We start from the raw sequence: 27,233 nt of genomic DNA, 5'->3' as shown, positions 1-27,233 counted from the left end.
CACCTTGGCACACCTGTGTCAAATAAGCCTGGTGCTCCAGTAAGTTCTTTTCTATTGAAGGTGCATACCTAATGAAAACCTGAACGATACAATTAGAATACAAAGGGCACAGGGTCGCTGTGTCATGTAGAACAGACGAAAGTTTATTTATGATATTTTTTTCCTGCCTGAAATGGCCGGCAAATGTGGTTTTTTATAAAAAGTTAATGAAACTCCAGCTCCCAGAATTCAATGCGCTGCATCTCGCTAGCTGAATACCCGCCAGTTACGCAGCCTGCTGGAAGCGACAACCAATCACGCACGTATGTAAGCGTAACCTAAGTTTAAAAGGTAATTTAAGGACATAAATCAGTCGTGAATAATGTACATTTAAAATATCTTATTTTTTTTTACAAGTGGGTGGAGTCTAGTTTGCTAGCTAGCTAACGCAATTCTCATAATAGGTTGCTAACCTTTCACTTGTATGCTTTCCCTACGAGCTGTTTTATGTGTGTCTGTATGATAGTTTGGGAAAGGCAAAATCTGATGATTAATGTAGTGATCCACCATAAAATGTATGCATATACAATTGTCCCTGTTTATGGCGGTTAATTGGTTCCAGACCTCACTGTAAAGTAGGATTCCATATTAATAAATGGAATGTTATAGTTCATATGTTCACAGTTTGAGCATAGAAAACCTGTTTATGGTTTTCTAAATATGTTTTTTTTAGTTATTTTTTTTTACCATTATTAGAGCCATGTGGACATGAAATAACACCCCTAAAGTTACCTTTACACTTCTTGTATTCTTTGTTGACACCACATCGCTAATGTGCAGGCTATGGGATCACTGCAGGGACCAGTGATGTGTCGGTCACGAACAAATCGATTCTAAGAGCCGGCTCGCACGTCGTTGGTAGCTAATTGGGAGCCGATTAGTTTTGTTCCTCGTCTTTTTTTCTGTTAAAGGCGAATGTCATTGGCCAAAATGTGTGGCGGCGTCGCTGTGTCAAACAAACGCTGTAGTGCTCTTAGAGCCGATTTGTTCGTGAGAAATTTGCATGAAGAGATTTGACCTATTTGAAAGAGTCATTTTAGTAACATACAGTTAAAAGACAAAACGTGTTACATCCTTTCATTTTTCAGTATGTGGTCTCGTTGGAAAAAGTGCTTTATGTCTACACGTTGTGTGTCATCATCGCTGACCGTGAGTACACACTTTATGGTTTTTATGTTTCACCACATCACGATGACCTTTTTGTTCCACTTGTATGACAGTTAAGAATGTTGTCAGCAACCCAACGTGTCTTCAAAGGGGAGTAGTTTGATTTGACTGTGGCATACAGTAGTTGAGTATGTTTTCCAGGTTTTATGATGGCCACTGTTTGACCCTTGTCCATGTTTTCTTTAGGGGGGGGGGATTGTCAATACAAACAAGCATTTTGTCAGTACTGAACTCCAAATGCAGAGTAGCTTGACCTCAATGCCCATCTACAGTGGTGTGAAGAAGTGTTTGCCCCCTTCCTGATTTCCTGTTTGTGCATGTTTGTCTCACTTAAATGTTTCAGATCATCCAACAAATGTAAATATTAGTCAATGACAACACAACTCAACACTTGCACTTTTTAATGAAACTTTCTATTATTAAGGGAGAAAAACATCCAAAGCTACATGTCCCTGTGTGAAAAAGTGATGCCCCCCTAAAGCTAATAAGTGGTTGGCCCCCCTTAGCAGCAACAACTGCAATCAAGCGTTTGTGATAACTTGCAATGAGTCTCTTCCAGCGCTGGGGAGGAATTTAGCACAATTGTTGTCATTCAGCCTCATTGGAGGCTTTTCCTTGTTAAGGTCATGCCACAGCATCTCAATAGGATTCAGGTCAGGACTTGGACTAGACCACTCCAAAGTCTTCATCCATTCAGAGGTGGACTTGCTGGTGTGTTTTGGATCATTGTCCTGCTGCAGAACCCAAGTTGCTTTCAGCTTGAGGTCACCAACATTCTCCTTCAGCACAATTCATGCTTCCATTCATCACAGCAAGTCTTCCAGGTCCTGAAGACCATCACACTACCACCACCATATTTTATTGTTGCTATGATGTTCTTCTTCTGAAATGCCAGATCCAAAAAGTTCAACTTTTGAGTATTTTCCCAAAGGTCTTGGGGGTCATCAAGCTGTTTTCTGGCAAAATTGAGATGAGCCTTAATGTTGTTTTTGTTCAGCAGTGGTTTTGGTCTTGGAACTCTGCCACGCAGACCGTTTTTGCCCAGTGTCTTTCTTATGGTGGAGTCATGAACACTGACCTTAACTGAGGCAAGTGAGGCCTGCACTTCTTTGGATGTTGTTGTGGGGTCTTTTGTGACCTCTCGGATGAGTCAGTTGGCCGGCCACTCCTGGGAAGGTTCACCACTGTTCCATGTTTTGGCCATTTGTGGGTAATGGCTCTCACCGTCGTTGGCTGGAGTCCCAAAGCTTTAGGAATGGCTTTATAACCTTTCCCACTTGAACTCAGGTGTGATAAACCACGATTACGTTATGTTTTAATGGGCAATCACTTTTCCACACAGGGCCATGTAGGTTTGTAGGTTTTTTTTCTCGCTTAATAAAAAAAAGTTTCATTTAAAAACTGCATTTGTGTTCAGTTGTGTTGTCGTTGAGTAAAATATTTAAATTGTTTTATGATCTGAAACATTTAAGTGTGACAAACAAAAATACGAAAAAGTAGGAAGGAAACACTTTTTCACACCACAGTAAATAAATTTCAAATCGCAGTCGGTGAATGAGTTCGGCATTGCAAATCCCCCAGAAGAATATTACTGTACCCAAAGTGTATCCAGTTGTATTTGCATGTTGCTTAATCTCACAAAAAAAACAAAAACGTGCCAGCTGACAGATTTCCTTGAGTGTGATCAGAGTTGGTGCCAGTCGATCTTAGCCGTTATGTAACACGCTGGAGGAACGCGTGAAGCTAGCCAGGCCGACCTCAATTGCGTGCTTGAAGGTGTGAGCTGTGACATAAGTGACTTGGTGATTACAGTAATATCTCTGAGTGAAGTACAGCACAGTTCTTTTGTCATTTTAACCTAAATGGGCCTAAAACGCTTTTTTCTGTTAAAGTTAACATTTCTAACGTGTGTAATGAACCTGTCTTGTAACTTAGAATCCAAATATAAAATGTATCATTCAAAAACTCATGTACAAGCCAGACAAAGCAAATAGTTATTATAATAGTTTTTACCTTGAAAGGCAGGTGAGTCCTCAGGCAGTTAATACAGTATGTACACAACAAATAATGTGTCCCATTGCGAAGCAAATGTTTCAGTCTACCTCGATCATCAAGGAACATTCATAAAGAAGAGTCAGGCCCCTGCAGGGATTTCAAAGCCATGATGTTCGTCCGTGGGTCAGTTGGGCACTTGATGCCAGTGTTAGCTTACCCTAGCCCATCAGTCTCTAACGCTTTGACTGACTGGTGATAGGCTTTCCCCCCCACCAATAGGAAGGTGGCGTCATGTTTCGTTCCCTGTTTACTCGGGGTGCCGATACAGTATTGCAGCTTTGGATATCGGCTGATACCGAAATCCTAACCGTTTAGCCTAAATTCCTGTGTATAAGCCGCACCCACCAAATTTAGAGGAAAACACAGATTTGTATATATAGAAGCCGCACGTGTCCATGTCATAAAATGGCAAATTGTGGCGCGCCTGAGTCAGTGAGGACCAGGTCGCTCTTTATTTGACAGGAGCCAATCATGAGCTATGAAAAAAGTCCCAATGAGCTTGTCAACCCATTGGAAATTGTAGGATGGCATTGCTCAATATAACAATCTGACTCATGGTGTCGTCTTACAAACAACAAAAAACTCATCACACAGCAACACTCAAAAGGTATCTAGAAAATATACATTACAAGTACCAATACGAGTTAAAAATAATGATCAGCTATTTTAACATCTACCCATAATGTATTACTGCCAGAAGAGCAGTTCATTGCAGGACAAGCAGCATAGAAAATGGTGGATGGCGCTGCAATGTCGCCTCTGTCCACCAGAGGGAGCCAGAGGACCCAGAGCCCGGAGGGAGGCTGATGTTATTGCAGCACCCCAATGAATGCCTTTCTCACATGCAATGGATTATGGGAAAATTTTAAAAGTGTATTTTTCATTTCAAAGTCATACTGGGACATGTTTGTACATTTGTGGTAAGCCGTTTGAGTGTTAAGTTGCTGTGTGATGAATTTAGTGTTGATGTCCTTTGAAAGATGACACTGTGAGTCAGACTGTTATGTTGCTATATAAAATGACCTCCTGCCATTTCCAGTGGGTTGCTAACTCGTGATTGGCTCCTGCCAAAGAAAGCGCTACCGTTTTCTCACAGAGTCGCGAGCGGCACAGTATTTAAACAATTAGTAGTAGTGCTGAAGTGCACTACTACTAAGTGCTGAGATGTCACAAGATTAGAATTTAGCCATAAATTAGCCGCAGCGCTGTATAAACCACAGCGTTCAAAGTTTAAGAAAAAAGTAGCAGCTTATTCACCGGAATTTCCCGTAGTAACGTGAACAGAAACAGTAGGTATGAGAAGGACTGACCCATTTACTACCGAAATCTTTCTTCAAATACGCCACGGGGCTGCTTGTATTAACCTTCCCCAGTTTCGTGCCACCACGGAAAACTTGTGCATGGCACGTCCTGCACTCAGCTGAGACGTCGATGTTGGACTTTGGCGAAAAACACAGCCACGCGGCCGACATCGCTCCTACTCCTTGCTAAACACGCCAGCACACGCTGTTGTGGTGATCACGTGGGCTCCGCATACTGAATAGAAGTGCTGGCACTCAGTCTGGAATGGACTGTTTGTATTGGCGTGCCAACATCGGAGATTTTAGATCACATGTGTCAAACTCGTGCCATGGAGGGCCGAGACGCTGCAGATTTTCTCTCCAACCAGTTTCTTCAGCAGGTGATTTAATTGATGAGCTCCTTCCCTCAAACTGAAGGTGTTGATCATTAAAATCACCTGCTTTAGTGACTGGCTGGAAAGAACACCTGCAGTGTCTCGGCCCTCCATGACACGAGTTTGACACCCCTGTTTTAGATGGAGGTCGATATAAAAGCTTTGAGCTGATATCGGATTCAATATCGAATCAGGACACCCCTACTGTTTACTTTCGCTTTCAAAGCGGGAGCCTTCCTGCACCGAAAGCACATAAATGAGAAAAATGATGACCTGTTTTTGATCATAATTCTGGCGGTCCTTGATCGATTTGGGTGGTGAAAATGTTACAGTTGCTCAAACTTTAGTGTGCCAATGACTGTCGAGTTGAACTCATTCCATCCCAGCCATTTTCCAAAAAGACTGAGCTGTGTACCAATCACGTAAGATCTGGATCAGAAACACGATTGGTTCTGCACATGCGCGACACCCACTTCAATTCCTCCACTCATAATTTTTTTAGCACAGCGACAGCATCACGTGTGGTGATATTCATTATTATTTATTTCAATTTATGAACATGAATAAGTAATATGTGTCATATATCGGAGGTTATTTTCCCTAATGATGCTTATTAACTCATTCAATCCCAGGCACTTTTGAAAAGACAACCCCTTCAGTAGCGGCCATTTTAGAGCATCTTGACTGATCTTTCAAGGCACACAGAATATTGTGTTGTGTTGCTATATAAACATGGAACCTACCAAAAGAAACATTAGACTCCAGTCTTTCACCAGAGATAAAAGTTTGTTTCTGCCTTTTCCGTTCTTAGTAATCAGCAGTAGAACATAGGTAAGTTTCAGGAAAATATTAGTTCCCAACTAAAAAAAGGGAGAAAAACAGCTTCTTGTGAGAGCTCAAAGGCCGCACGGTGGACGAGTGGTTAGCATGTTGGCCACACAGTCAGTAGATCGGGAAGACCTGGGTTTGAATCCCCGCTTGGGCATCTATGGGTGGAGTCTGTTAGGTGAATTGTCAACTCTATATGTGCCCTGCGATTGGCTGGGTGTACCCCGCCCCTTGCCCAAAAGTCAGCTGGGATAGGCTTTGGCATACCCCCGCGACCCTAATGCGGATAAGCGGCGTAGAAAACGGTTGGATGGGCGACAGCTCAAATATCAACTATACCAGCATAAACACACAAAAAAGGGGTTGTTTTACATCGAAATAACAATTTATTTACAAATATAGCACCATCAACTATTTACAATTTTCACATTTGGAACCGAATAATGTGTGTGCATGCGTTGAACTAAAATGCGTAACCTTGTGCATACTACACTCATCCATGCTCTCTCACTTCCTCCTTCCTGTCATGTGTGATTCTTCCGTCCACATGGTCCCTGCCAAGCTCTAATCAATTGCACTTCTGCCACCTAGTGGCCGTTTTTATGGCTTCAAATTACTCTAAAGTGTAACGCATTTGTGGGGAGTTGCCTCATCACCTCTTTTTGCCTCTCGTGCAAAAAAAGCTTAAAAGATGTATAAATACGTTGTTGGGATGGGGCGTTGGGGTTTATAAAAATGCATAACTATGTCTGAGTGTATGTTCATTCGGCAGACATCTGCCACTCCCAAGTTGTCAGACCTGCAAGTCTGTTTTGTTGCGTTGTTATCTATAAATGAGACAAAGGTTGGAATTGTCTGTGTAATCATAGTTCTGAAAGCTGTTTTTATTAACTTACCTTACAGTATGTATTTTTATTTTCTTACCTTTGACAGCCGATTTTTCTTTATCGGAGATGTTGACAATATTATGTCAACACTTTTGCAAGGATCAAAGTACTCAAAAATATGTGTAAATGTTTAGTACACAAGCTTTGTGTGCCAGTCATCACAGTTCAAAGGTTGTGGAAAGAGCTTTGTTACCATGCGGCTTTGAGGCGTAAAGAACCCGCGTTGCTGTTTTCCATAGCAGGAGTTAAGCACTTTACATGTCACACAGACAAAAGTGTTGGAACACTTGGCCATTATACCCACGGGGAGTCAAAATGGAAGGACAATGTAGGAAGCCTCCCAAATGTGCAGGTAAAACAGCTGATGTTTGAGGGCATTAGAGGTCACTGTTGTTGTCCTACAATCTCTGGTGTAGTTCCTCCCAGAGGTGTGTTTGACGGGGTCAGGGCTCGCATTTGGGGACGTCCAAAGAGTGTGGCGCGTCGTGTTATGCAAGCTTCCACCGCAAAATGAAAGTGTGCCAACAGACGGCTCAGATATCAATGCAAATCAGGTGATGAGTGCCGCATTTTATGATTGGATGAACCTGAACACTCTGTACCTGCCTCGCAGCTGTTGCCTCTTTTTCACACTGGTTGGATAACTGCTTTGCTCTCAGGCAATGTCTCAAAACAGGACACACACACACACACACCTTTTAGATTTACAGGCGTCCCTCGTAATATCGCGGTTCGATTATGCATGCTAGCGTATTTTAACGTCGGTGGGAGCACTTCCTGTTCCCCAGCATGCTTAGCGGTAGTGTTTAGGTGCAAATGCTCTTAAAGTTACATTTTTCAGCTACATAGTTGTTAGTTATTGTTCTGCAAAAGTAGCGGTAGTGTCTTGTCTGTTTTTGCGTTGCTGTGTGATGTCTTAGTTGTGCACCATGACTGAGACTGTTGTGTTGAGAGATGACCATCCTGATTTCAAGTGGGTTTGATAAACTGATAAACTGAGTTCTGCTCTGAATTTATCGAAAGAAATAAAGCATTGTCGCTTCCTCACTGATTTCTGAGCATCACTGCATATTTTAGCGTGCATACCTGTGCCCTATAACACGGTGCGCCTTGTGTATCTGTTAAATACAAAAATAGCACCTGTAACTGAGACTGTGCCTTTTAATACGGTGCGCTTTATGGTCGTGAAAATACGGTACCTTAAGGAAAAGTGCACTTTTTTAAAAATTTTGCCCATCATTCACAATCCTTATGTGAGACATGAACACACGTCTTTCTCTTTTCTGTGTGTGTGATATAAAAACAGCTAAAGATATAAAAAAAGATATAAAAACAGCTAAAAAGGTATCGAGGGAAAGGCTTCTTGAGACGTCATCTGTACTTCTGTGAAGAAGGTGTCGGACGTTTCGCTCCTCATCCGAAGAGCTTCGTCAGCGAACTAACAAGTGGTGGTAGCCTAGGCCTTAAATACAGTAAGAGTGGGTGGAATTGGTGTGCATCCTAAAGACAAGGCTCCAAACCAAAAACAGAGCAATGTGGTCTATTCCATCCACTGTAAAGATGAGGAATGCAAAGAGCACTACATTGGGGAAACTAAGCAAATGCTCCAAAAAAGGCTTTATCAACATCGCAGGGACAATTCTAGTGGTCCTCAATCAGCAGTACATCTACACCTTAAAGCAACCAATCACTCTTTTGAGGACAGCGAGGTAAAGATTTTGGCCAAAGAAAACAGATGGTTTGAAAGAGGAGTAAAGGAAGCTCTTTTTGTCAAACAACAGAACCCATCATTGAATCGGAATGGTGGTTTGAGGTTTAATTTGGACCCTGTGTTCAGCAGGTTACTGAGACCAAAACCCACAGCTCTTCGTCTTGCAAATGAGGTAGAGTCAGGGCTGAGCCAGAACAATAGATGTTAACGAGCCAGTATCAGAGCCGTTCATACCCAACTCAGGGAGCTACACCTCCCTTTGATCGGAGGTGCTAATGGCAGGAGAGGATTATACCACAACTCCGCCCAGGCTTAGTGTAAGGAACCAATAGGAGGAGGGTGTTGGCACACCAATTCCGCCCACTCTTACTGTATTTAAGGCCTAGGCTACCAGCACTTATTAGTTCACTGACGAAGCTCTTCGGATGAGGAGCGAAACGTCCGACACCTTCTTCACAGAAGTACAGATGACGTCTCAAGAAGCCTTTCCCTCGATGGACAACTCCTGTACGACTGAGAGCCTACACAGACGCATAGCTAAATAGGTAATATATACATAATGGGACACACCTAATCCGCCTAGAAAGCCCACTACCTCCAAAAAGCTTTACTTTTTTAGTAATATTATGACTGTTGTTATAACATTTCTCAAAATATTTAGACTGTATCAATATTTGAGCTGCGCACCTGAGCAATCACACACTGCTCCAGCATTCTTGGCGCACAGCAAATTTATGCAGCGCACAAAATAAAATCCAGCATGAACTGTAAATAAAGTAAACACAATATCAACTCCGTGAGTGACAAGCGGTAAGAACACACTGACCAACACTGTCCAGCCAATGATAAGATTTATTTTTACTTACGCAGCCAATCAATGCATTAACAGCGTGTTACGCAGTATATGTAAAACGCAGTTTTTCAGGTTAGCCTATAGCTGTCAGGGCAGCTTTGGTCTTTTTCGAATGAGAAAGGGCTGCTCTCAAAAGTAGCAAGCGTGGACCGAATGTCATGTGTAGCTTAAGCGTGCATGCAATACTAGCGTGCTTTTATTCTGAGTTTTCCCGACATAAATGAAATGATAAGCTAGGTGTTTCCTGCAAGATTCAGATCATGAATTGGATGTGAGAGCTCATGTGAGGTTGACAATAAAGAAATACGCCCTGCTGTTCTTTTGAAGCAAAATACCACAGAGTAGAAGTTGGACTAGCTCAAGTTGTCAGGTTTTGGACGGGCGTGATACTGCAAGTGTGCACGTCTGATGGCGCTCGTAGAGATCCAAGGAATGTTCAGGTGGTTTGTGAGTACCGGTATGTTTAGACGCTTGAAAAATTAGAGGCAACATTGGACTTTATTCTCCAAAATATTATATCCACTATTGTACAATTATGGCAATTTTTTTCTCGTAATACCAGATTTTTGTACATCTTTACAATATCTATTATACTTTATATAGCATCTGTATAAATGTTTCATCATATTTTGACTTTATTCCAAAGAGCAGACAGTGTAAGATCAGGTAAAGTTCATGTCTAGCCAACTCTGACATGTCAAATATGTGCAGCCATGCCAACTTGATAGACTATTCCCATAAGTGCGATGCTAGCAGGTGACATTTCCCAGCAGTTGTTGGCCTACTTGCTCAGGTGTAAGACGGGCGTGTCAGCGTGTGAAGGTCTGACGTGATTATGTGTGTCATGGGTGTGTGTGTGTGTGTGTGTGTGTGTCTTACGAAACAAGAAACCACAGAAAAGGCTGTGGTCAGGGGGTGGGGGGTTGGTTGGAATACATTGTGATCCACATGGCAGGGCATGCATGCTGATTTGTCCTGCAGCATCCACAGTAAAATGTACGACGGGGAGCTAAAAATAACCTGAGCAGGCCAAGACAAGGCGGGACGGGCATGAGTGGTAGCGTTTGTGGTGTGAAATAATGTGGATTAAACCTCTTGGCTACGTTGCCTTTAAGGACAGTTAACATGTGGGTGCATTGGTATGCATGAATCCACATTTTCCACTTTTTAGTAACGTCAACATTATGCATTGATTTACTTTAAATACCCTTCTCGCTGTCTTTTCTTCCCCTCCTTATCTGTCAACGGGGCAGACAGGTGATTCCGGTGTACATTTCAAAGTAAAGCAGAATGAAGCGTTTTTGTATTTGATTTGATATTTTATTTCAAAGTAATTGTGGTCAATATGTAAATAATAGGCTATACACGTACTTTATCTACAGTATGTAGCACTGGGGTGCTCACACTTTTTCAGGGCTATGGGCTACTTTTACTATGACCATATCCCAAACATCTATCTCCTATTATAAACATAGACGTAGACCTCGTGGTCTTGTTCACGAAAGAGGGAAGGATGGAACGTGATTGGTGGATTGGTGCGGTGTCTGCAGTGATGCGGGCTCCGCATCGGTGCGTTTAGGTGAAGAGGGAGCTGAGCCGAAAGGCAAAGCTCTCAATTTACCGATGGATCTACGCTCCTACCGTCACCTACGGTCATAAGCTTTGGGTAGTGACTGAAAGGACAAGATGGTGTGTACAAGCAGCCAAAATGAGTTTTCCCCTAGGCTGGTGTCAGGTTCAAACTCCTGTGACACTTGTAAAACACAGCAAAATGACTTAAGAGACAAGACAACAAGCATATATTTTTACTTGCGAGGAGAACGGAGGAACGTACCAGGGTTACATTCCCACACCGCTCTGAATGATTTCTCCGAGCTCTGCTTTTTATTTGGGTATTCCCTATCTACAAGGTTGTGCAACTCTAAGGGATGGGGTAGCAAGCAGCTGCACAACTGTATTTGTTTTGTCTATGTGTGTGTCTCTGTGGTAGTTATCTGTAATACATGTGAGGTATGAAGCACATTTCAGCACAGCCTTGAAGGACATCGGTTAGTATGCGACTGCATCTTTGGAGTCAGCAGACACGGTGGCATCATAAGTCGCCACCTTCTCTGTTGCTAGGTCACCACTGCATTCCTAAAACAGGCATTCCTAAAGGGCAACACACTTTAACACTACTACGATATATGAGTGATAATTATATTGCTGGTTAATTTATGTCCAGTTCCAATAGCTGGCTGGGCTCTCCCTTAGATATAAGGAGAAGTCAGAGTAGAAGCGCTGCTCCTCCTCATTGAGAGGAGCCAGATGAGGTGGCTCAGCATCTGGTCAAGATGCCTCCCAGACGCCTCCCTGGCGAGGTGTTCAGGGCACGTCCGACCGGTAGGAGGCCTCGGGGAAGACCCAGGACACATTGGAGAGACTATGTCTCTCAACTGGCCTGGGAACACAGGAGCTGGACGATGTATCCAGGGAGAGGGAAGTCTGGGCTTCCCTGCTTCAGCTTCGCGACCCCACCTGGGATAAAAAGCAGATAAGAAGATGGATGGATAGAACATATATATTTAATATATTTATAAATATGAGTATTTATGCACATTGTACATGTACAGTGTTGTGAAAAAGTGTTTGCCTCCTTCCTGATTTCTTATTCTTTTGCATGCTTGTCAGACTTAAATGTTTCAGATCATCAAACAAATTTAAATACAGTATTAGTCAATGACAACACAACTGAACACAAAATGCATTGAAACAATGAAATTTTGTATTATTAAGGAAGAAAACAAATCCAAAGCTAAATGGCCCTGTGTGAAAAAGTGATTGCCACCCCTCTGTTAAAACATAACGGAGATGAATTGAGATCTATCAGTGTGGAAAAGGTTCTAAAAGCATTTCTAAAGCTTTGGGACTCCAGCCAACCACAGTGAGAGCAATTATCCCACAAATGGCCAAAACATGGAACAGTGGTGAACCTTCCCCGGAGTGGCCGGCCAACCAAAATGAGCGCAGCGTCAACTCATTCGAGAGGTCACAAAAGACCCCACAACAACATCCAAAGAAGTGCAGGCCTCACTTGCCTCAGTTAAGGTCAGTGTTCATGACTCCACCATAAGAAAGACACTGGGCAAAAACGGCCTGCATGGCAGAGTTCCAAGACCAAAACCACTGCTGAACAAAAACAACATGAAGGCCCGTCTCAATTTTGCCAGAAAACATCTTGATGATCTCCAAGACCTTTGGGGAAATACCCAAAAGTTTAACTTTTTGGAAGGTGTGTGTTCCATTACATCTGGCGTTTCAGGAAAAGAACATCATAGCAACACTAAAATATGGTGGTGGTAGTGTGATGGTCTGGGGCTGCTGGAAAAGATCACATACAGAGGAAAGTATTAGCGCTTTTAAGAAAGATTTGGAAAAACAAAGATGGGAGTGCGTGTATTGTGACAATGATGTGAACGAGGCATATAAAAACTTTCTTAATGTTTATATGAAGTGCTACAGCAGACATTGTCCACTGAGAGAAGTATCTAATAAGCAAAAGAAGAGAAACAGCTGTGGATGACAAAAGGATTGCAAAATGGCTGTAAGAAGAAAACACATTCGATAGGAGATTTATCATTCAAAAAACTAAAGAAGCAGAAAAAACATTAAAAAAAATATAAAAATAAGTTAACAAACATTTTGAGAGTGTGCAGGAATGAATATAATAGTTAATTACTAAGCAGGAACAAAAACAACACTAGAGCAACATGGGGCATCCTAAACAGTATTATACGGAATGGTGTTAAGAAAGCAGACTACCCTCATTATTTCACAGATGGAAATTTCAAAAATGACAATATGACTGAGGTAGCTGAACAGTTCAATAGCTACTTCGTAAATATTGGACCAGAACTGGAAAGATTCCCCACCAGCAGAGGAAAGAAATGAAATTATAGACAGGAATCCCAATTCCATGTTCCTCACGAACGTAACAGAAAAGGAAACCATCGATATTGTTAATAAATATAAAGCAAAAACATCAACCGATTGCAACGGAATAGGAATGGAAACGATAAAAAGGGTTATAAATTAGATTGCAGAACCGCTAACGTACATTAGTAACCTATCATTCCAATTCCCAAACAAAATGAAAATAGCTAAAGTAGTTCCAATTTTTAAAAATGGAAATATATATCAATTCACAAACTACCGACCAGTGTCCGATAGCCAACACTGATACAGAGCTAACATTTCAACTTCCATGCCACTAATTGAAATGACCAATGCTATAGACCACAGAAAGTGTGCAGCTGCAGTATTTATGGATTTGACAAAAGTCTTTGATACAATTAATCACGATATCCTAATTACAAAACTAGAAAGATATAGAATCAGAGGGTTAGTCTTGAACTGGGTTAAAAGCTACTTAGTAGGCAGGAGGCAAGATGTGAAGCTAGGAGAATATACATCTGCGAGGTTAAAAATATGCTCCTGATCAAAATCTTAAGACCAGTTGAAAAATTGCTAGGATTTGCATTTTGCACATTTGGATCTTAATGAAGTTTTAAGTACAGCTACAATATGCAAAAACAAGAAGGGGGGAGTGAGACAGAAAATACTTGGAAAAGTAATTTATTGAAAACAACATTTAAACTGAAATGGGCTGTTTATTAGCTGATCAAAAGTTTCGCTCAAAAAAGAAAAAAACCCTCCAAATCAAAACAAAAAATGTTCTCAGTAGGACTCAGTCATGAGGAGCTCCACCGTTCTTGTTCATCCCTTCCAAAATTGCATTGGGCATGCTTGATGTGAGTGTTTCCAGGAGGCTAGTGGGAACATTGCTCCAAGTGGTGAAGATGGCTTCACCAAGGGCATCAACTGTCTGGAACTGATCCAAGTCCACCTCTGAATGGCTGAAGACTTTGGAGTGGCCTTAGCAAAGTCCTGACCTGAATCCTATTGAGATGCTGTGGCATGACCCTAAAAAGGAAAAGCCTCCAATGTGGCTGAATGACAACAATTGTGCAAAATTCCTCCCCAGCGCTGGAAGAGACTCATTGCAAGTTATGGCAAACACTTGGTTGCAGTTGTTGCTGCTAAGGGGGGCCAACCAGTTATTAGCTTTAGGGGGCAATCACTTTTTCACACCAGTGTATGAAATGATCCAGGGCTCCAGACTAACTTTTTTTTTTTACTAGAAGCACAGTGGCCCCTAACTTAAAACTTTAGGAGTGCAAGCAGAAAATGAAATTGACTTCCAAAGAAAATATTTACATTTTCGCTGTATTACTGATAAATACCATATATAGTGTCTTCTCTGTCCAGTGTGTTTGTGTCTATAGCTTGTGGAAGGAATCGTATAATTGGAACTCCAGTACCACCCTCTTTCCTTCTTTGGTGTTTGCCTTTCTTCCTCTTCAGGAGTTAGTGTGGGTTGGCAAAGTAGCTCATTTGCACGTTACTGTCAACTACTGGGCTCAAATGTGGAGCAACAAAAAATACTCAATAATAATAACATAAAATGTACTATTTGACGCAAACCTGAATTTAATTTGATGCCTGTTTTAGAGTAGTACTAATTCATGGGAACAGAATAATATATTTTAAGTTAAAAATAACGCAATTAAGAGAATAAAAGAATGTAAATATCGTTCTTATACAAGCATGTCCTGCATAATATAGAAGAGTATAAACTGAGTGTGCAGGTTTATGAACGTCCAGCACTGTTAAAACTACTTTGACAAAAAGACAGTAGAGGTGAGCTATTTGTGTTTTGTGCTACTGCCAACATTTACATTGTACTTTATTTGCAAAGCAGTGTGCTCTTTGTCTTTCTGCTGTTTTGTTCTCATTTGTCATTAATTGAAGCCATCATGTGTGAATTGAACACTAAGCGATGATGCAGATATATTGTTTGGTGAGCTACTCACCTCATGAGCTACCTGTTAAGATCCCGCGATAGCGTCCCTATTTTAAAGCTGGACACACGACGGGTTTATGTTGAGCAACTTAGACACACAAGTAGTGTTTTGAAGACAAGACACCATTATTATAATCGTGACAAGAGACAAAGAGACTGACTGTATGACAATAGGGCTCACTCCGTTCACGCTGTTCTTGTATGGAACAAACGCCCAAGGTGCTGAAAGCAATGCACAGAGTGAACTCTCTTCCTGTCAGTTGGCAATATATTGATTATCCATGAGACAGTTTTTTTTTTTTTTTTGGAACGAGGTAGATGGCGTTTTGAATGCACCGAGGCAAAATCCTGAGGCCCATTCTTGTGCCATTCATCCACGACCATCACCTCATGTTGCAGGATCTGCAGGAATCACATTTTGGAGTGGCCCTTTATTGTTGATTTCAGGTTCAGAACTATCTTGTGGGCGCTAGGACTTGGATGATAATAAATTAATTAATTACACAAAGGAAAATGAACTGGGTCATTTTGCCGGCCTCAATATATTGCCATGTGCATGCGCGTCTGTTTTCCTTGTCTCTCACCTCCAAACAGGCAGGAAGAGGATTCACTCTGTGCATCGGTTTCAGCACCTTGGCGCGTTTGTTGCATGGAAACGTACTGAATGTCTCGCACAGCTGGGATTTGTGGTGTTGTGACTCTTATAATGTTGCCGCCAGGTACTGTACATCCTCACTCCCTTTCCCTTTGCCTTTCAGGCACCAGCTTCTTCTTAATATGTCACCTTTTAGCTCACGCTCTCATAGCAGAGTACAAAGCACCGTCTCCCTCGCTCTCGTTATATGAAACGTTGAAGTAGATTGATGTGAGGTGATGTCATTTTGGCTTTGCATGAACTCATCCTTGTTTGGGCAAGTGGATGAGGAACTGTCATAATCACGTTTGCTATGTGTTGTCTGGACGTGTCTTGCTTGTCACTGACTCCCAGACAAAAGGGGAATATTTCAATACGTGCGCTGTGACATTGTGAAACAGAAACTGGGCTGCATGGCACTTTTTCGACATGATAAGGAGCCCAAACATCTTGTTGAGGAAGGTGAAGGTGATGGAGTGGCCCAGGTATGTCTCCTCCACACCTGAATCCAATTGACCACCTGTTGGACATCCACCAGTGATGTCATCATGGAGGAATGGCACAGGATTCCAGGAACAACCTGTACTGTACACCTCTGCTCAGTTCCATGTCCAAGAGGATTAAGGTTGCGCTAGATAACAATGGTGCTCACACCAAGGACACCATTCTTGACATGTTTACTGTGAGGTGTGCTCACTGGGGTTGCCAGCTATTTACACATGAATGGCTGTGTGTTGACTCACATTCAGCGGTTAGTAAATCTCTACTTGTGTATCCCAAGTTTCATTTCTTATAGTACTAGGCCTTGAGAACACATACTCTGAAGTGAGAGATGGAGATACTGTATGTGTTGCAGCTATTAAAAAGCATAACATTCTGGAACTGTTGTTTTGGTTTTCAAAGTCTTGAGCAGTTTGTACTTGGTGTTTATTAGGCTTGTGGGGCTTTATCATTGAAATGTATCCAGTCACCTGCTGCCCTCTACTGGCTTTCTGCATGTATTCATGTAAAATGAAGAAATAGGATAATGCCTTTTGGTCTTGTCTAAACGTTTATAGATGAGCTGACTGACTATGATTTGTCATTGGAAGTAAACAGAGTTGTATATTCATGTATTTACTAGGCTTGTTAAGGGTAACCCGATGCAACCGGATGACAAGCGAGAGACAAGTTTACATGGGTATCAGCCTCCTGGATGGATAAGAATCAGCCATAAATCCTTCGATGAATAGATTGTAGAGACATGCACCGGGTATCGCAAGACTAGCAACCAGCTGACAGCCCATACCTTAAACAACGCAAGAGCCTGGGCTGTAAACGAAAGGATTGTCGCGCCTGCAGCACTAGCATTAACAGCGCGCTAGCTAGTCACCGGGAAAGATTTTCAACACATCAGCAAAACATAGGTACATTATAGACATGTAATTGATCTTATTTATTATGTATTGTAAAACTAAGATCGGAACAACATCAAATTAAAAGCACAAAATGAATACAGTGCCACCATCCACCAGTACCAGCCTGGAATTTGTTTTTCACAGAACAAATATTGGCATTAACACTCAATAACTCATTAAATCTTACCTTTATGCATTCCCATAAAGTATGAGCATTTGGGAGCAAATATGAGGGGAAAGAAAAAGGGTAAAAAGACAGTATAGTAGGGGCAAAGTTACATGGTGCGTTCAAGGACGTCGAAGAAAGTGGGACAGGTCTCTGCTCGCATTAAACATGCAAAAACCAGGGGATTTCTGACTGTATATTATTTTTTAAATCAGATCATGGCCCATATTTCCAAAATTGATATCCCTTTACATAAACATTTGATGTCGTTATTTAAATTTTTTTTAAAGTAATTTTTATTTATTTCCTCTTGCTTCAGGCAAGCTTTTATTTATAACGTGGCAGCAAAACAGATTAGCATGGCCAGCCGCCTTCCGCCTTCTTTACCCCGCATCCTCCACATGCCCAAGGCCGAAGGTCACCCTTTTTGTAGCTGTCTCGGGCAATGCCTGTAAGTCCAGAAGTTTTTCGCGTAAATTTACAACTTTATTGTGGTAAATGTACATTCTTGAAATCTCTGATTATTTTAAATACTCCGTCTTAACAGGCATTGCCTGAGACAGCAATGAAGAGGGGAGATTTATGTGACCTTTGGCCTTCGTCAAGGTAATATTAGAACTTTGTTCTAAAATGTAAGACTTTATTCTCGAAATTTCAGGTTTTTTTTTCAATGTGGCCCTAATCCTCCGTCGTAGTTCAGTAATTAACTTTATGTACTTTTGATTGTATTTAATCTTATGAATTTACAGCAATGTACCTACCGTGTAAAGTAAGTATGTTGGCCCTTTAAGACGCGTGTGTCACGTGGGGAGTAGTGACGTGTCTGTTCGGCTCCTCCTCCTCAGACTCCAGGCATCTGTAGCTGTTGGATAGTACTTCAGAGTGATTTAGCACCGGAGGGCTCAGGTGGGGGTTTGGAACATCATGGGCAGTGAGTATCCCTTCGTTGGGTAACTTATAACTTAAACAAAGTTGTTCCCTTATTTTTGTTGACATAGCACAGAAAGCTCTTTTATGGCAGCTGAATTTAACAAAGGATAACACAGAGTTTGTACACATCGTTAGCATATAAGCTAGCTGCTCGTCTCATCTTTTAGAATGGATGACCTTTTCCTACAATGTGTTGTTGTATGGCGGTGAAGTTAAACTGCCTGACAAAACAGTGTATTGTGTTACGGTGTTATTTCGTTGTGCTTCCGTGGGGAAACACCTACGCTAACCTGTAAGCCACTTATTCAAACACGTTGACCGTGGCAAGTTTAGTGATGACGACGCTTAACATTGTTCCTCTGCCTCGGTGACAAAACGCAAACTGCTGAAAGCACCCAAGGTGCGACTCTATGGCAAACAAATGAATTGAGAATAAATAATGACACTTTAGCGTTGATTGACTTTCTGGCAGTGTGGAGCCCTCCCCCCCATTCAATGCCACGTCTCACGGACAGCACTGACATGTTTTCCTTTGCTTCCTTTCCAGTCAAATTCTTGGAAGTGATAAAGCCGTTCTGTGCAATTTTGCCAGAAATCCAGAAACCCGAAAGAAAGGTGTGTGCTGATTGGCATCAACGAACGACTCCTGACTGCGTGTTGTTCAACTTCATGATGGTTCTTGCTTTCAGATCCAGTTCAAGGAGAAGGTTCTATGGACAGCCATCACTCTCTTCATCTTCCTGGTTTGCTGCCAGGTGGGTGTTTTTCTTACTTGAATTGTTGCCAGTCATTATGTACGTGTTTGGTACATACACGGACACTAACCATGTGTGACTGTAGGGATGTAAAAGTCAATTATGTCGTACTGAGATGCGTCTATACTCGGGATGTCATCAAAATTAACACGTTCACGTCGATTAATCCATCATCATTTTTAATCTATGTTCCTCTAGATCCCCCTCTTTGGCATCATGTCCTCAGACTCTGCAGATCCCTTCTACTGGATGAGAGTGATTCTGGCCTCAAATCGAGGTAGATGTCTAATGCTAATATTATCTTATCTCCTGTTTGTTTGCATTTGAATATACGGTACCAGTAATTATCGGGCTGATAGCAGGGAATTATGACGTCATACCGATAACATCAAAAATCGGTGAGGTGAGATTACTTGTTCTGTGCAGGTGAGCAAATCAAGTGCTCCTTTTTTCTCCTGCCTGTGACTATAGCTGCCTGTCATAACTAGCTCACCTGTAAACAAACATTCACTTTCAGAGGAAGGACTTTGCACCAATATCAGCCACCTGAAACGCCAGCGCCGTGGCGTTTGAAAAGTGCAAAAGCTTTCCCAGAGACCTCCGTAGCGGCACACCGGCTGCTGACCCATGTGCCTGAATACAGTGCACCTTGCTGGGCCACAGCAGGCGGCTCTCTCCCCTCTATACTCTGGTTCTCCTGATAGATACTTGATTGGGACAAATAAAAAAATCCTAATTTGTTCCAGTCCTTCTCACCTCCAGGTGTGCACAAACTACACTTAAATCTAAATTTAAAAAATCACATCGGTCTTGAGAAGCATAAAGTTATCGGTATTGATATCGGTTTGGAAAAAAAGATATTGCGCATCTCTAGTTTGAAAGCAATTGTAAAAAAAAACAAAAAACAAAACAAAACAAAAAAAAAGATAATAATGTGATAACTGCTCCACTCCTGTCCTCCTCTAACGTGAGCGTTTCCTTCCAGGTACATTGATGGAGCTGGGCATCTCCCCTATTGTCACCTCGGGCCTCATCATGCAGCTCCTTGCTGGAGCTAAAGTCATCGAAGTTGGGGACACGCCCAAAGACAGAGCCCTCTTCAATGGAGCACAGAAATGTACGGGGGCTACTATTGTACGCTCGTTCAGTGACTTGTGACGTCGCCGGTGTCACGCCTGTCGATGTCTTCCAGTGTTTGGGATAATCATCACCATCGGGCAAGCTATTGTGTACGTGATGACCGGCATGTATGGCGACCCCTCGGAGATGGGAGCTGGTATCTGTCTGCTCATCATCATCCAGGTACACAGACACATGGGCTGTAGGACAGAGACACACTCAAGCTATTTCTTTCCTTAACTGCTTTTAATCTCATACGCTTACGTGGCTAAGGAGGCATACTGGAACTTTGTATCACGATAGCACCGTTTACCACTGAAAAACTAAGTAGCTAACGGTGCCTCGTTTTGGTGCTAAATGGATGCAAACTCAGCCACCGCCAACACGTGCTTGATGGTGATGTTGTGCAAGTAACATTTTGTAAATGATGCAACACCCTGACAGACACACACACACACACACACACACACACACACACACACACACAGGCTCACGCTATTTTTAAACTTGCCAACCTTAAAGGAAAAGTACACTTTTTGGGGGAGAATTTTGCCCTTCATCCACAATTGTTATGTGAGACTTGAACACACGTCTTTCTCTTCTTTGTGTTCTAAAGATATAAAAACAGGTAAAAAGAGGCAGGTAATCAATGCACGTAATGGGACACACCTATTTCGCCTAGAAAGGCCGCTATTAAAACACCTCCAAAAAGCTCCAACAAGGTTTTATAACCATGCTGGGAGCAGTAGTAACAGGTCCATTCATGATAACATGGAATAGTTAAAAGTTGCGCTGTCATTGCCGTCTTGATCCTTCTCTGTGAGAGACCAGACGTCTTGTTGAAAGAGCTTGCAATGGAACTTGGAACCTGGCCCAGCAAGGCACACTGTGGTGGGACACACACGACAAGCGCCCCGGTGTGCCACCTAGGGGGTTGGTAGAACCAGGGTATAGAACGGGTGGAGCCACCCGGCGTGGCCCAGCAAGGTGTGCTGTGGTCAGACACACTCGTCAAGCAGCCCCTGTGTGCTGCCCTCTTCTCATGCTACAATACCGGAAGCAAGTATCTTATCATCAGACATTTGCTCAGCATTACTGATAATATACAGTAACTACATCTACTGGTGACATTTGGGATTACACTTTATTACACGGACCTCCCGACACCTCTCCACACGTTGTCCATGTCGAGGGCGCTGCTCAGAAGCACATGAGATCATGTGAGACCAGAACGTGACCACATATTAGCTGCATCACCGTATAAGCATGAGAAAAAAGTATCAGCTAATACAGTCCTGTATGTACGGTCATTTCCGGTGTATGTTCCACTTCCATCATGTTCCATTATCCTGTTTAAAAAAATAACACCTTTTTGAGCTGCAATTACAATATTGTCAAAGCGTGATATTTTGCCCCAGGTTATCATACCGCCAGAATCTAATCCCAGCCCGTGCCTAGCCATAAGAAATGTGCCAATCAGAATTTAGAATGATCTTTATTCAAATGACAGGCTTTCTGATGCTGCTATTTTATTGGTGATCTTGAAAATAAGAGTGAGCCATCACATTTCTCTCCCGACCAGCTGTTTGTGGCCGGTCTCATTGTGCTGCTCCTGGATGAGTTGCTCCAAAAAGGCTACGGTCTGGGCTCGGGTATCTCGCTCTTCATTGCCACCAACATCTGCGAGACCATTGTCTGGAAGGCTTTCAGCCCCACCACTGTCAACACTGGCAGAGGTGAGCACCCACATTGTAACGTGTTTATTTTATGTCTTGTCAATCACGCCTGCAGCAGCAACAGTCAAAGTGTCATCTTCTTATTTTGGTTGGCAGGCACAGAGTTTGAGGGAGCAATCATCGCTCTTTTCCATCTGCTGGCGACAAGGACGGACAAAGTGCGTGCTCTAAGAGAGGCCTTCTACAGACAAAACCTGCCCAACCTCTTGAACCTCATTGCCACTGTGTTTGTTTTTGCAGTCGTCATATATTTTCAGGTGAGTTCTTGTGTGTTCCAAACAGGAAGTATAATGAAATATGCATAAGCAGTCCTGTTAAAACCACGCCGGCGCCTCTCACAGGGATTCAGAGTGGATCTGCCCATCAAGTCTGCTCGCTACCGTGGCCAGTACAACACCTACCCCATCAAACTCTTCTACACCTCCAACATTCCCATCATCCTGCAGTCTGCCTTGGTTTCCAACTTGTACGTCATCTCCCAGATGCTTTCCACGCGCTTCAGCGGGAATTTCTTGGTCAATCTGCTCGGAACTTGGTCTGTAAGTATACAGTTCATTTAACTTTTACCAGGGTTGTCACGCGGCGAGATGATACACGACAGTCAGACGAGATTTGAAGGGTTTAACATAACTTTTTAAGAAAAGTACAATGCAAATGTATGACAACATCTCAGTCTGCTTATTTAATTTCTACCACGTTACACTCTTCTGCACTGTGTGTGTGTGTGTGTGTGTGTGTGCATGCGCACACGAGGACAAAAGGGCTCACTGTGTTCATGCCCTTGTTCCATGGAACAAACGCACCAAGAGTGAACCCTCTTCCTGCCTGTTTGGAGGAAAACAGACATGCATGCACATTCATTTTCATGTATTGTATATGTAAATCATTTATTATGGTCCCAGGCCTGGTGCCCACAAGACCATTTTTTTCTTTACGAGAAATCTTGTCGCGTTTTAATCTCGTGAGATCTTGTGACACCCCAAGCTTTTACATTTTCCAGTAATACTTAAGTGAAAAAGTTACAGTTGTAATGTTGACGTCAGATATGGGGCTGCATATCCAGTTCTGATGCCAGCTTAACTCACATATGGGTAATCAAACAATCAATTAATCAATCGCACGATAAATAAAAAGAACTGCATCATTTTGCCGACCTGGATATATTGACATTGCCGCACAGTGGCCTAGTGGTTAGCATGTTGGCCACAGGTTTCGAATCTCTCTGCATGTTCTCCCCGTGCGTGTTTGGGTTTTCTCCGGGTACTCCGGTTTCCTCCCACATTCCAAAAACATGCATGTTAGGTTAATTGGAGACTCTAAATTGTCCATAGGTATGAATGTGAGTGTGAATGGTTGTTTGTCTATATGTGCCCTGACATTGGCTGGCGACCAGTCCAGGAGGTACCCCTCCTGTCGCCCAAAGTCAGCTGGGATAGGCTCCAGCATACCCCCGACCCTAATGAGGAGAGGCGGTGTAGAAGATGGATGGATTGACATGTGTTCTTTTCCTCCTCTCTCTCTACTACTCTAAATGTGCTGGATGACAAGGGAGTTCACTCTATGCATCTATCTCATCACCTGGACGTGTTGGTTCTATAGCAGAATGAACGGAGTGAGTGAACCCTCCTGTCAGTCATCCCGTATCCCCGTCCCAGTGGGTGGAGGCGGGGCTGCTAGCGAGTGCACACACAGAGTGCTTGGTGGCAGCAAGTGAGCAAACCCAAATATGAATGATGGCACGAAAGCCATGGTTTCTAAGGTGAATGCCACAGCCCCAGCGTGGAATATTTCACTTTTAAATGGAATGTTCTGTCTAAAGATATAAAACTACAATGTTAAATACTGTTGAGAAATGTAAAGTTTATTGCTTTTGATACGGTGTGCTTGCATTATTATGCTGTATGTTATCATTGCATTCTTGAAAATGTGGTCTCAAAATAATTTTGACAATAAAATCGTTTATTGGCAGTGATTTGTTAAACAGTTATCCTCCAGCAAAATGTTGGAGTGACAGGCCTACGTATGGGAGATTGCCGACCCCAGGAGCCACGTCTGTGCTTTAGTGTTGTCGCTAGAAGAATATCAGCAAACGTAGCTGTCGCCACACATTCCTCCGCCTGACACATTCACGACTACACAAAACGGTTTGACATCCCAATCGCTTCACATAAAGTCGCTACAATATCCTTCTTGCCTGTAGAGTTTATTGCACCCTCATCGTACCAACAATAATGATAATGTTAAGAGTTGTGTGTTTTGAAGTTGTGCTTGCGTGTGTGTGTTTGCTGATATTGTTAAATTCAGGCGTCTGGATGGGATAGGTGCGGTCCCAAGTTGACATAACGTGAATGCTTGCGTCTGCAGGATGCTACAACCGGCGGTCCAGCCCGGGCGTATCCTGTCGGTGGGCTCTGTTACTACTTTTCCCCGCCTGAGTCATTTGGATCAGTCGTGGAGGATCCAGTCCACGCGCTCATTTACATTGCCTTCATGCTTGGATCGTGTGCCTTCTTCTCCAAAAGCTGGATTGAAGTCTCAGGCTCCTCCGCGAAAGACGTAAGAGCAAACACCCAACGCTGATTTGTGTGTCATCCTCCCTTTAACCCTTTAGGCATTTCACCAATAACAAAAATGCAAAGGAGTTAATGACTTGATTATTCTTTATCATCCAGGTGGCAAAACAGCTGAAAGAGCAGCAGATGGTGATGAGGGGACACAGAGAGACCTCAATGGTGCACGAACTGAACAGGTAAAATCATCATCTCTTCTGCTCACATACAGTACCTCATCAGACTGTACTGTATCTGTATGGAAGTAGGCATGGGGCCTTGGGCAAAAATATCACACTTTCACCGTATTATCATTACAGCTATAAGATGTCTTATTTTCAAATATCTTTATTGAAACAAGGTCATTTTTAAACAATAGACTAGAACATGATGGGAGTGGAAGTGGAATACCGATGAGGCGAGAAGGAAATGACGCAGGGTAAATGTGTTTACTTCACCTGATGTATTGTTGGAAGTCAGTGCAAATACACTTGGGTTACATTGTCTTTCACCAAATCGCCAAAGATGAAGAAGCTACATGCAAATAAACGCAACCATTGGCTCACTCTGCACTCGACCCCGTTGGCCCCTCCCATGAGTGGTGAGCTCATTGGGATGAGAGCTCAAAAAAGGTCACAACATCAATAAGAATTGTTAAAAAGTGGTAATGTTAGGTTATGTCGTAGCGTGCTGAATGTGTTTTGGAGTTGTTGGATTGTGTATTTTCTGACTTTTTATTCATTTGCTTGCATCACCGAGTTTCACTTCCATCTCCGGGTCATGTGACTGTCGTTGAGAACTGCCGCTAAGTGGTTGTTGCTTGTTGTCTACTTATCCTCCACTTCTGTCTCGTTCTGAACCACATTTGGTGACCCTCCCACGTGACTAATGTATGAAAGAATCTTATGAAGTGTTTGACTTAATAATGCTATATTAGCGGATTGTGTTGTTCACTACACGTTTTAAGCTGCAACTTGTCGTGTCAGTACGTGCTTGTTTACGATACAAGTGATTAAACGATGACGATTGCGACTTGTTGGGTTACCTGATATAGGACCTCCACTATTTTAGCGCTTTTGAAACTGTTTTTCATAGGGTATACCTAAGTGGAAGTAGTGTGATGCTCATTTCCACCTTCCCTTCAGGTACATACCCACTGCGGCTGCGTTTGGCGGGCTGTGTATCGGCGGTCTGTCTGTCACGGCCGACTTCCTCGGCGCGATCGGCTCAGGCACAGGAATCCTGCTGGCCGTCACGATCATCTATCAGTACTTTGAGATCTTTGTGAAAGAGCAGAGCGAAGTAGGAAGCCTGGGAGGATTTTTCTTCTGAGAAGAATGACAGCGCTTCAGTATGCGGGCGTACTTGACTGCTTGGATGGTCAAACGGAAGCACATGACCTTCTCCTATCTTACACATTTTTCACTGTGTTTTTTATCATTTGTTATTGCGCTGCCACTCCAGTGAATGTGGAAACCAGACGCCGAGATGTCAGACATAATGGCCTCCAGTACTCTCATGTTCCACGTCAGTGACCCTGTGGACGGTTTTCATTGGCCGTCTTGCAAGCATTGAAGAAGAAAAGGATGCGGTGCATACAGGAAATGTAGCTGCTCTTGATGAGCCTTTCAAACGTGCTTTGGAATGGAAATCATTTCCAGAGACCTGCAGTATTAGCTCACTGCTCCTGTTTATATTCAACCAATCAGTTGTCTGTACACTAGGTCCCCAACTTGCGAACATTCGGAGATACGAACACAAGCTGACTGGTCTATATTTTCATGTATTTTGACTTGTAGTAACGCCATATTTATACTGTACATGCTTGACCAGTAGAGGGCACTGTGACACTGCTAATGGGACCAACAGACGCTGGGCAGAGAAAGCTAAATTGTAGCTGTATGATACAACCCGGACAGAGCGTGTGATTAAAGTTTATGAAGACTTAATAGGCCTGCTTAATTCTACACCACCCACAGAACACTACCTCTTTTAGAAGAGTCTAACCACCACCACCATTTGTCTTTTTTTCAATAACTCCTCCTCCTCCACAATGACGTATGCTCGACCACTCCTCTTCAAAGGTAAATAACATTTATCACTACATACAGTCAAACTTGTCTATAGCGGCCACTAGAGGGAATATGCAAAAGTGGCCGCTATAGACAGGTGGCCTCTATAGACAGGTTGGCGTCCAGTTTGAATGTTGACCAGTAGAGGAAAAAAAAGGAAAAATAATAATAATAATAATAATAATGTTGACCAGTAGAGGGCACTGCGGATAAAAGTTGTACAGCACTACTGGGCTTGTTATTATCATGGTTCATGGTTTTAATCCTGAACATGCATGAGTCAAACAGTAGCACATCACATAGTACAATTCACAATTTTGCATGTCTGAAAAGGAGTAGGAAGAAGCAAAGCTTATTTAATCCTACCCCTCATCAGTTACACATCAGTTGCAATACATTTATTCACCTCTTGTTCTTCCAAGTGTACTTTGTAGGTCTACATGACAATGTAGTGCAATCATAGCCAAGGTTTTTACTTACTAAAAGGAAGCTAGAGGCTTAATAATAACTGATAGAATATATCCACCACCCACAGAACAAAGCTGTGCTAGTAATGTCTTACGCTTGTTTTTAATATTTTGCTTTTTATACGGCAGAGTGTCATTACAGCTTTAGTTCATCAGAAAGTGACGGGAAGTGACGGTGGGCGTCCCGAGCAGGAGAGCTAGGCTCAGTGCTAGCTGTGAGTTTGGAGAGAGTTGGGAAGTGTGTTTATGTTGGCGTGGATGTAAAGTCCTGCAGTGTTCTCTGCTGTTAAT

At 42.6% G+C, this 27,233-nt stretch overlaps 1 protein-coding gene across 2 annotated transcripts; it reads left to right on the top strand.

The window, feature by feature from the left end:
- The first annotated feature begins 278 nt into the window (after positions 1 to 278).
- On the top strand, positions 279 to 25,735 carry LOC129186214 (protein transport protein Sec61 subunit alpha-like). Of its 2 annotated transcripts, none has more exons than XM_054784243.1 (12): positions 279 to 302; positions 18,792 to 18,859; positions 18,934 to 18,999; positions 19,198 to 19,276; positions 19,985 to 20,116; positions 20,192 to 20,301; positions 21,701 to 21,854; positions 21,951 to 22,111; positions 22,196 to 22,393; positions 24,219 to 24,410; positions 24,527 to 24,603; positions 25,549 to 25,735. In XM_054784243.1, exons 4-12 carry the CDS (start codon positions 19,216 to 19,218, stop codon positions 25,733 to 25,735), a joined length of 1,272 nt encoding a protein of 423 aa, XP_054640218.1. In that variant the 5' UTR covers positions 279 to 302; positions 18,792 to 18,859; positions 18,934 to 18,999; positions 19,198 to 19,215. The 2 variants fall into 2 exon arrangements, with proteins under 2 accessions (XP_054640218.1, XP_054640217.1); XM_054784242.1 differs by lacking the exon at positions 279 to 302 and adding an exon at positions 18,156 to 18,245.
- The last annotated feature ends 1,498 nt before the right edge of the window (positions 25,736 to 27,233 follow it).

The sequence above is a fragment of the Dunckerocampus dactyliophorus genome, chromosome 8, assembly GCF_027744805.1.
Source record: "Dunckerocampus dactyliophorus isolate RoL2022-P2 chromosome 8, RoL_Ddac_1.1, whole genome shotgun sequence".
Taxonomy (NCBI): Eukaryota; Metazoa; Chordata; class Actinopteri; order Syngnathiformes; family Syngnathidae; genus Dunckerocampus; species Dunckerocampus dactyliophorus.
The sequence above is the reverse complement of the archived record's forward strand: the minus strand, read 5'-3'. Positions and strand labels throughout refer to the sequence as shown.